Raw genomic sequence first — 11,127 nt, 5'->3', positions numbered from 1 at the left:
TTAATGCGGTTTGACTTACAGGGGCAGTGTGGGAGAATTAATAATGCAAACATTTTGAAAACAAAAATAGTTGACATGTCTAAGCCTGGATTACTGAGTACTGACAACTGGAGGCGGCTGACTTTTTGTTAAGTCCCAAATGGAAAATGAGGGAGTGGATCAGTAAAAATGTCTATTGCAACAATAGCTAGTGCCACAGTTAAATAAAGCTGAATAAAGGAGCAGCATGAAAACACTTTTCATAATATTCAGCCTCAGAGTCTCCCATTTTGAAATAGTTTCCATTTTGAGGTTGTAACATAGGTGTATTAATCTGTGGGGGAAGAAGTACCCAGATATTTTACTTAAAGTAAAAGTAATGATACCACAGTGTAGAAATACTCAAGTGAAAGACATCTTAAGGCATCTAAAATGTTACTTAAGTAAAAGTAGAAAAGTAATAGCATCAAACTATACTTAAAGTAACTAAACTAAAAGGTAGGCCAACTCAAGGCAAGGCAAGGCAATTTTATTTATATAGCACTTTTCAGCACGTGGCGATTCAAAGTGCTTTACAAAATAAAAACAAAAGACACTATGTAGAATTGCTATTTTTATCAAATTCATGAAAAACTATTTTTATTTTGCAGCTGGAAAAGTTGTAGATTTATTTAATGACTTGTTATAGTACATTTTAATTGATCAGTCAATTACATTTTTTAAATAAAAATATGAACCTGCAAAGTAACTATTAGCTCATCTTGTCAAACAAATGTATTCAGTCAAAAGTACAATATTATTTTCCAAATTGTTAGAAAATACCTAAAAAAGTACTCAATTAGGCTACAGTACTTGGTTACTTTCCATCACTAGTATTAATCATATACTAGTATTAATGCAATTCAGTATTATATCAAGGTCTTATTTTTCTAATACATTTAAATGAGTAAAATTATTAGATTGGAATTAATTTAAAACCTGTATAAATGTAACACCCTCTGAAGGACCGTAAACAGTGTTGTCGTGTTGTTGCCATGGTTATACAAACAAAGAACGATCAGGGCGTCAAGCTGTAGCGGACCTCCACTTTCATGGAGTAATTTACAGAGTTAGCAGTAAAAAAAACAGTTTACTTCTATGTTTCATCGGGCTTGGAGCATCATGTCTTACCCACAGTCTCCCAGGAAGGCAGGGATGCCAAGAGAAGTGTTGAAGTGGCTGCAGAGCCTCGAGCTGTCAGTTTATGTGAAGAATGTGCGCAGGTAACGTTGAAAAATGACATGTAATTAAACTTCAACTTAGCTAACCCAAACACTTAGCATTGCGCAATAATGAAAACCAAATCCAGGTCAATGTATATACTTTTTAAGTGGGACACATGTAGTTGGAAAGTCCTCAGTAACATAAGTCAAATAAGTTAACTACAGGTTAGCGTTGACCGTTGTTTCCATGGGATTCAGCTAACCTAGCTGCTAGCTACTTTACCATTTAATTTAGGTAGTTGAAGTTAGCTTGTTATTAAATTGTGAAGCAAATGTTGATTAGTCATTGCATTTAAAGGATAGGTTAGCGGGCTAAATGGCTTGAAATACAACCAAAAGTAACGCCGATTTAGTGGTGTAAAGTACCTAAGTACAATTTTGAGGTACTTTACTTGAGTATTTCAATATTTTGCTATTTCGTAGGCTACTTCTTCTCCTACTACACTCCAATTCAGAGGTAAATAGTCTACTTTTACTCCACTACATTTATTTAATATATTTCGTTACTTTGCACCATTGGATTAATCATGTGAAATATAAACAACACTTAAATAAGACTTTAGTTACACCCAGAGTAACATTCACTAGCTCCCCTGCAGTACACAAAGTCATTCAAACTAGCTGCACCTTTACCAAATTAGATTCACATATTAATGGCTGAATAGTCAAAACATAAAAATATATTATTCTGAAATGGGTCAATTTGCATAATGAGTACTTTTATTTTTGATACTTTAAGTATATTTTGATGTTAATTATTTGTGTTGTGTAACATTTTGAATGCAGGACTTTTACTCCTGCATTCAAAATGAGTGCTTCTTGCTGTCTTGTGACCTGAAAAATAACCAAATCAATCCGTGGCGTTAGTGAGCATTAGCTTATGCTACACAACTAACAACTCTGGATAGCTTGGTCTTTTTCACGTGTTTGACAGTTGCTCTAGTCATTGTGATTGAGTGACTCTGCTATGTTAACGAATAATTTGTATTATTTTATCATGAAAGGGCCTCACTGAGATGAAATATCTCTTTGGAGTGTCCTCTTGCACCACACAATCATGAAAAGGAGGAAGACATATGAGACAGAATTCATAATGTAAGACTACATATGAATAGAAAAATCAAGGATCACACAACAGATCAGAGAGAAAACATCAGTGCTTTCCAATGGCGTCCGGACAGCATCACAGTGGACTTTAATGGTAGAATAAACTCAGTTTGCTGTCTGCGCTTTTTATTTCCAGAGACTTTTCTAACGGTTTCCTTGTGGCAGAGATATTGTCTCGTTATTACCCCCAAGACTTTCCAGCGCATGCATATGACAACGGAACATCACTGGCTTCCAAACAGAGGAACTGGAGACAGATAGAGAGGGTAAGAGGAGGAGAACATCTACAAATATAATGAGCTGGAATAAGATTTATCTTTGTTCTGTCGAGTTGGAAAGTGATCTAAATGTGGTTTATTTTTCCCTTGAGTAGACTACTGAATTATCATTAAAAATGAAACTACTTGAATGTGTCCAACCCACATGTTGTGATGTAGCGCATCCAAGGACACACAACAAGAGAAAACCTTGAATATCAATTAATTGAAAGTAATCTACTCTGAAGACCCATTATGATAATGTCCTTCATGAGGGATCGCAATCAGATAATCACCAATAGTTTATATTTTAGTCTTTACAGAAGCAGAATCTGCACTTGATGAAAGACCTCATTGATAGAAGCATCCACTGCAAACCAGGAGCAGCTGAGCTGTTGGTGCAGGAGGTCTACACTCTTCTAACTAATCAGAGGTAAGTGTTGATTGGGAGTGGGGAAGGAAATGAACACAGTTTGAGGCATATTAAAAAAATCCTCAGCTACTTATTTTGTAACCAGACAGACAGCAGTATTTTATATTAGTACATGAGAAAGTTGTTGATAAGTTGATGAAGCTCAAAGTTTCCAAGTGTTGATGTTTTTTCCACGTTTTTTTTTACTGGTAAATCAATTCAGAAGTAGTTTCCTTTTTATAATCAACACCGTACAATCTGAATTTTTCGCCATCATAAGGGTACAAATATGTGCAGAAAAAAAAGTATGAAGGTGCTTTGGCATTGGCTTCTCTTTCTAAAGTCCTAAGGTTTCCACCTGGTAGGTATGCTAATCCTTAATTCTCCCTTCTCAGTATCAGAGGTGTGCAGGGTCCACAGTCAGACTTCACTGATGAGGAGTACCAGGAGCTTCTGCCCGCAGTGGCCCGCTCCACAGCCTCCAGAGCAATCAAGAACAACCTGAGGATAACGGAGATCATGGCCGAGCCCGACATCAGCACCAACCAGAGGAAGACAGAAGCCATCCTGCAGAGGCACCTGGAGCACAAGGCTGCAGAGAGGGTTAACAACCCTGGTGAGCCAGCCAGATATTGGGTTTTTTCTGTGGGGGCAAACATAATATTATAACTTTTATGCAATATCTTTCTTTGGTTTGGGGATAGGACGATTTAAAGGGAGAGCTAATCTGGGTCGGCTGGCATCCAGAAATCTTGTGCCATCAGGCCGCAGAGATGAGTGCTTTGCCAAATCTGGAGGCACTACATCAAGCAAGTGTTACGTTTAATATTCTCTCTCAACATTAGTCAGCAGAAAATATTGATTATTCAAATAAATGCTGCTGAATGCAGTTATGTTTTTGGTAAATCATGAACGTTTTTGCTGAGACAGCGAAATGTCTAATCTGTCTATTTTCCAATGTCTTTTTTAGAGTTGTGCTCCTCATCAACATGCAGAGGAGCTGCTGTTTCCTTTAAGGAGATAAAGGTGCACCAGCCTGTCAGACATTCCCTAATTAACAATTAAAGGAACTAGATGGAGAACATTGCTAAACGATTTTACTATTTTGTGTGTGTCATTTAATATATGGATGTGTTTTTTCAAAAGTTTAGCCTGTTTTGATTGTTATCCCTCACAAATTACTGAACTGTAATTTGTTGCAAAAGACAGAAGACGTCACTGTCTGTCATCGTTTATGTACAGGGGTGCACATAACTGGTATGCAGGTACGCATGCGCGGCAAAAATCTGAAATGCGTAACCTCACTTGTTTCACTACGCGCCTTTGCGTACCTGATAGGTCATCAAAACAAAACACATATTTCGTCTACAAGTGTTTCTTGTCAACACTCAATGGAGTAAACTACGAGACATGTCCAAAAAAACAAAAGACATTAAGCACTTTGGCATTTTGCTCCCTGCAAAAAATAGTCAGACTTTCTTGGACTGATTGAACTAGGTGCTGGCCGAGCCGCGCAGGCCATAACCGACGGACCTGTGAAGCTTTACAGGAGGCAGAGGCTTAGATCACTGGACGACAGAGTTGGTGCCGTGTGCACAGACAGGGTTAACGTCGGTATGAACAACAGAATTGTACCAAAACTCCGCCAACTGGCTGCAGTGGGAGACTCCCCTGTGCACATGCTGTGCCCTGCGCACACACTGGAGAACTGGGCAAAATCAGCTGATCACAACGTTCACGTTCAGTGGTGAAGCTGCTGCAGTTTGATTTACAACAAGGTGGAGCAAAACGCAGCTGCAAACTTAATCAGGGTGTTAATGGAAGAGTTTGAAATCAGACAGAGGTGGAATAAGTACTCAGATCTTGTGTAGGAATACTCTGTTACAGTAAAAGTCCTGCATTCAAAAAGTGACTCAAGTAAAAGTAGAAAAGTATTATCAAAATATATTTTGCAGATTGGTCCATTTCAGAATAATACATTATGTTTTATGATGATTGATCATGAAAGTGTTCTCAAAGCTGCTAAAGGTGCAGCTAGTTTGAATGACTTTGTATAATGCAGGGTAGCTTGTGAATTTACTCCAGGTGGAACTAAAGTCTGATTTAACACTTGATTATATTTACCATCCTTAATACAAATGTGTAAAGTAACTAAAGATATTAAATACATTTATTGGAGTAGAAGTACACAGTAGCATAAAATGGAAATACTCAAGTAAAGTACAAGTATCTCAAAATGTTACCTAAGTACAGTACTTGAATAAGTGTACTTACTTCCCACATCTGAAATCAGATATGACTTCAAGTCCTGTGATCGTTTCTTAGTACTTAATGCTTCAACTTGGCCTCAGGAAATGCAAGGACTTCACATTTTTGGCAACAAGTTTTGGATAAATATTCATCATCTTCATCATCTACCACGCAATAAGTGGAAATAGACGATAGTGAAGGAGACACTGAGGAGGACAGTGAGGAAGACTGCACTTATTAACACCACACTTCATGTGGGGGTGAGTACTAAACGCTGTCTCCAGGCACTCATCTGAGTAACTGACTAAAGAAGTTATGTGCACCCCTGTTAATGTGATATCAATGACCCAACCAGGTTTGGCCTATATCAGTTTCTTCCAGTAGGTGGCAGCAGTGAGTTATGAGCAGAGCTTACATCCACTGCTGTGCTGTATTGACATTGACAAAAACAGGGAATGAGATGTAACATAATGCTTCTGCTATTGCAGCAACACTTTTTTCTATCTTGTTTCTCCTTTAATTATTACTATTCCTTATTTTCTAGCCCTTTGTTGAATAGATCTCAACACATATATGGACTGTAGTGTCTTTATCCGGAGTATTGGTTGATGAAACACTGACCTTTCGAAGGTGTGGATGGCTAAAGGCTAAACATGTTTTGCCTGGTAACATGTCATTAAAAGGCCCGTGGTGACACAAAGGAAGGTAATTGTGGTAAAATGTGATGCCTGGGTTAATAAGGGTAGAGCACAGGAGAACATGGTGGCAATGTATCACTCACACAAAAGAGGAATGTTTATTCCGTTTTTATTATGTCCATATTTAATTTTGAGGCAATGTCTTGCGGGCCCAAGGAATACGATAATCCATTTTAGATATTCTCCTTAAGTTTTAACATATCACAATCCCACTGGTGGAAAGTAACTAAATGCACTTACTCAAGCACTGTACTTAGAAGGTGCAATTGATAACTGATGGCATTCAGCCTCTAGATGGCGCACTCCCCTGCCCTGTCCATTGCATTCACATTTAAACATATCAACCATTTCATACCTGTTAACGTTTTTGAAATCATTTATTCACAATCTTAATTTTTGTATTTAAGAAAGGGCCATACTTTTATTCCAAACATTTCTAAAAGCGATGTGTTTTTTTCTTCTTCTATAATTTTAATATATGCAAACGTTATCAATGTAACCTTTATTTAAATGTGTAAAGTCATTTTTTGTAACTTAATGCTTTATTCATTTGACAACTTACAATAGAGTCACTTTGTAGTTATAGATTATTATCATAAAAATATCAACCATTAAATAAAGATACATTTGATTAGATTAGGCTACCCAGCAGAATAATTATGATTACAATTAGCCTTACCAGCTGCAACCTTAAAGTGATTAACACATGCATGCATCAATCCTTATAACTCAATATTATAAACATATGAGCATTACATTTTACACTCTCAATGAGTACCTATATTTTGGTTACTTTAGGTATATTAAGATGTGTACAATTACCTAATTAAAGTTTTGAAATCAGGGAAAATATGGGCCAATTTGATCATGGATCCTGGGTTTGTTGGATGACTTGACAGGCAGATCATCAGCGCTAATGGCACCATATGTTCCTCCCTTTAATTGGACCACCTTTGGGTTTTGTGGCATCACTTTATCTGTGCCTTCTGTACACCAATAACTGCATATGCACATGTCTTGACGGACACATGTTGAGGTTTTTAATTATTCAAACATGGTGAGGCTGTCACAAGAGAGTAGTGTTCCTCATGGTCTGGTGATGATTTGTTTTCCTTCCACAGTTTCTTACAACACAATGCACAGTGTAGGATTTCTCATGAAGTACAATCAAGTTAACCTCTACGTTGAAGCTAATAATTAAAATGTAATGTTTTGTGACTTCAAAAAGCAAACCAATGTAGGAATGGGGATTACAAACGCACACTGTGTATCTAACTAACTAACACAACTGCACATTTTCTTTCCTGATATATGGTCCTTATTGTGCTGTGACTGTGCACTGAATCAATCTGCATTAACAGAGTTGTCTGATGTTGTTACTGTATATTAAACCATCTCACTAATGTGCTTCATGGTTACTGCTGGTGCTACATTAAACACAGCATATATATTTGTCATTATAAATTAATAATGTATAAACCGACGACTCACCATGAATCTGAATAAGACTATGAACTTCTGTAGGTCTCTAGATTCTAACCAATGCATTTCTGAATAAAATCCTGCAAACAAACGCTTGAAACTTCTCCATGGTGTGCCTATTTTTGCATATTCAGTGGAGAACATAACTCAGTTATTTTCTGGTGCCAAAGCCTCGGATTCACTTTGAGATGGAGATCACTCTGTTGGCCCCAAATCTCCGAGCACTGGTGCATGCTCAGTGTACAGTACAATTGAGCTGTGAAAAAAGGATGACAGGATGATAAGTGTTTCTGGCTGACTGCCTGTCCGTCTTCTCTTGTGGTCTAAGAGCCTGCTTTCAATAGAAAAGAGAGGACAATGCTGTACATAAGATCTCCACAGCCTCAAAACACTATTAGCTGCATATGACCTGGAGATGTTTTGCTGTCATAGCCATGCAACAGAATTTGATTCATAAGTTGTTGTGGAGAAGAGCATCGTTTGGGTCAACTGCAACATCAAACAAGCACAACAGTGTAAATCAAATATTGATAACACCTTCAAAACAGAAATCCATCTATCAAACATTGTGTTACAGTAAGACTGGATATCTGACAATTGAGCAAATCCACCAGATTATAATATATCTGGTGGTCTCCTTGAAAGCCGCCTATCTCTTTTTCCATGGTAGTCAATGGCTGTTGAAGCCTCTTCCCTGTCTCCCCTCAGTGGAGCTGTAAAACCTGACCTCCTTAATCTTTCAGTGTCTTTTGATTTTCCGTCAGCCTGACTGGGCGTGAACACACATCAGCACTTAAGACGAAGACCGCTGTTGCCTGTTGATTTCTGCAGGCGCTGGGAGATGAGCATCGGAATTTGGATTTTCAACGTGGAGCTTCGCTTTATTCTAAATGTGGTTTATACTGAAAATGAAGATCAGGAGGTCAGCAGCAAGTGATACAGTATAAATGTGAAAATGGCTGCCACGTTTGTCTTAAATGCACAATCACGTCCTGTAAACATGCATAATGATAAGTGAGATGGGCTGCTTTACATGAAAAGCACAGGCCGGGGTGACAGGGTGATGTTTATATTTATTTTACATCCACACGCCTTTTCTACTGAACAATATCTAGGTCCTGGTTGCTATGGCAACTAGCAAGCCCATACTGGAGAGCGACCAGGAGACATTAATAAGCTTACTGTGAGCTTCTTTGGCTCCTTCTGTTGGTCATGAGCACAGGCAGTAACTGTCTATCAGCACATACACAAAAAACATGTCAACATATTCATTTAAGGTGAAAACACACACTTTATGGACAAAACACAGATAGGATGTGTGATGAAAATAAGACATGCCAGGCAACTGATGTTAGAAAGCGGCTCGCCTTATATGCCCTAAGAAAGTGTTTCACCATCTGCTGGTTTTTCCTATCGGCATCACGGTGCCCACAGTAGGAAAGAAGCTCTTGTGGGGAGGCAGCAGGGGGAGGGGGGTCAACGCCTTGTTGGAAGCACAGACGTGAACACGACTAGCCGGGGAGGGGGTATTGTGAGTCTTTGTAAGCCAAGGATTCCCCCAGAAAAAGAGCCCTCCCCCATTCCCCCACAGCAAAGCTCCCACCCCTATTAACAAAGCCATGCTAAGCTAGTGTGGCCATGTTATCCAGGCCAAGGGTGGGGCACTTTGTGTGTCTGCATGCCGCAAGGAAATGTGTGAAAAGTCATGTGCATGTCAGATTCTTATTTTGATATGTATTTATTCAGTGTCCGCCAATAAACCGCGCTTTTTATTTACATAATTTCAATTAAGTCACCAACAAGATGCTGGCCTCTGTTGTTGTTCATTTTCCAAATCTCAGGAGAGTAAAGATAATTAAGTGCAAATGAGATTTTTGTTTTTTTTGTATGTGCCACATGCAAAATGTTGAATATGTAAATATGATATCCTCTGTTGTTTGTTTGTATGTTGTTTTTATTTTTCATTTGGAACTAAATGATGCAGCTCTCCCTTGTAAATGAGATCGATGATCTCAAGGGACCAATCTGTCTAAATAAAGGTTTGAAATGAAATGAAATGAAACAATACCATTCAAATACATATTAAAAGATTATTTATTAGGTTGAAACTCAATTCAGACTTCACTGACTCCTTTTCATAACAGTCGTTCGTTTTTGTATCATATGCATTACAAACATTTTTAGCAGAGCAGTTTTAAAGATGTAAGGCCACATTTTTGGTGTAAAAGAAGATTGAATCCAAATTGAAAAACAGTACCAAGAGAAAACAGAAGGCTTGTAATTAAGTTTCAATTTCTTAATTAACTGTCATGGGAAAATAAACATCTGCCTCCGTAAACCCAACACAATCCAGCCACCTGACTGTGTCACGTTAGTAGGCAGATGAACAGAAAGGCTTGCATCCCTAAGTACAGTGAAAGCAAGAGACCACAATGTGCTGTACACGCAAGCAAACTGCACCACTCTCCCTCACTAAGAGCAAAGCTGCTACTATTAGACTCACAATAGAAAGGGCAATGGCAACAGAAGGTTACGTAAAAGTATAACAACTACCGGTACATCAAATGAGGGTAAAATATATTTTGCTTCAAAAGAAAAGGTCTGAAAAACAGCCCTATTTTTCTTATAACACTCACGACAACGACATTATAGTATATCATATTTGGTGATCTAGTTGGTTATTCCCAACTACACTTTGTAGTAGAATGACCAACTCAAAACAGTAAATGTATAGAACTGTTTATACAATATTTACCTTTTCCTTTATACTCCAAAGTGTATGGATTAACGATGACTACATTTGGAGTTTATTCAAAATGTTGCATTGTACCTGTGGTTTCATTTGTTGAGGAAACCAAAATGTATGAACTAATACATACTAAGTGTAAGAGATACAAGGTTAGAAGTGTATCTGGTAACTGGTGTTGGCTGATAAACGCAAACCACTGTTAATCTATACTACGAAAGCTTAATTTGATAATGACAAGCCCAACATAGTCAAATATGTTGCTCCGTCAGTAGCCCATTTGTCATATTCTTAACCTATACAAAACAGTAAAAGAGTAAGACCCAATGAGGAAAATTAGTTAATCAACTTTTGGCTAATTTTCCTATATATACAATTAGCTGGGATGCTAAGCTTGATCTGGATCGAAACGGTGGGCCAACCAACTGACCGCTCATTCCAAAAAACAGCCACCAACAAACAGACATGGTGATACGTTGAGCGACGCAGATAGCATGCTAATGAAAGCTAAATTGCTAAATTAGACTAATCAGGTAATGTACTTAGTGGACACAGGAGGTTGTGCCATTTGGTCGGACCATATGCAACAGAAGGCTAATTTAACTATTAATTAAAGATGTTGCATTAAGCAATGAATCATTAATAAGGCATTACATTTTAGCATCAATAAATAATTATATTCATTTTTTTTAAATCTGCATAGTTACCATAAAGGACAAAATTAAGTTGTTTATTTTAATCAGGGTGGTAATATTGATGCTGAGGCAGAGGGAAAAGAATGGATTGCCACCATATCTATTACCTTTTTAGGACAGAATTTCAGGCATCAAACAGTCACTCTAAAGGTTTCTCTTACCTCGCACCAATCCATCCTTGTATTATTTGCAATTTATTCAAGGCAATGTGTTTACCAATATCACTGCCAGACCTCTTT

General features: G+C 37.8%; 1 protein-coding gene across 2 annotated transcripts; it reads left to right on the top strand.

The window, feature by feature from the left end:
• The first annotated feature begins 136 nt into the window (after positions 1 to 136).
• On the top strand, positions 137 to 7,807 carry spata4 (spermatogenesis associated 4). 2 transcript variants are annotated; one of them, XM_079667636.1, is made up of 7 exons: positions 137 to 1,241; positions 2,485 to 2,614; positions 2,920 to 3,038; positions 3,413 to 3,633; positions 3,722 to 3,826; positions 3,988 to 4,043; positions 5,812 to 7,807. In XM_079667636.1, the coding sequence occupies exons 1-7, from the start codon at positions 1,117 to 1,119 to the stop codon at positions 5,824 to 5,826; spliced, it is 771 nt and encodes a 256-aa protein (XP_079523762.1). In that variant the 5' UTR covers positions 137 to 1,116; the 3' UTR covers positions 5,827 to 7,807. The 2 variants fall into 2 exon arrangements, with proteins under 2 accessions (XP_079523762.1, XP_079523761.1); XM_079667635.1 differs by lacking the exon at positions 5,812 to 7,807 and having other exon boundaries at positions 3,988 to 4,117.
• Positions 7,808 to 11,127: the final 3,320 nt, after the last annotated feature.

Source organism: Notothenia rossii (genome assembly GCF_949606895.1).
Source record: "Notothenia rossii genome assembly, chromosome: 3".
Lineage (NCBI taxonomy): Eukaryota > Metazoa > Chordata > Actinopteri > Perciformes > Nototheniidae > Notothenia > Notothenia rossii.
This window is presented reverse-complemented; position numbering and strand designations above follow the sequence as displayed.

Bases quoted from the DNA above. Each gene is read 5' to 3' on its own strand.
- spata4 (XM_079667635.1), top strand. From the start codon at position 1,117: ATGTTTCATCGGGCTTGGAGCATCATGTCTTACCCACAGTCTCCCAGG. The intron at 2,615-2,919 runs GTAAGAGGAGGA...TTTATATTTTAG, and splicing joins ACTGGAGACAGATAGAGAGG to TCTTTACAGAAGCAGAATCT. The intron at 3,827-3,987 runs GCAAGTGTTACG...TGTCTTTTTTAG, and splicing joins ATCTGGAGGCACTACATCAA to AGTTGTGCTCCTCATCAACA.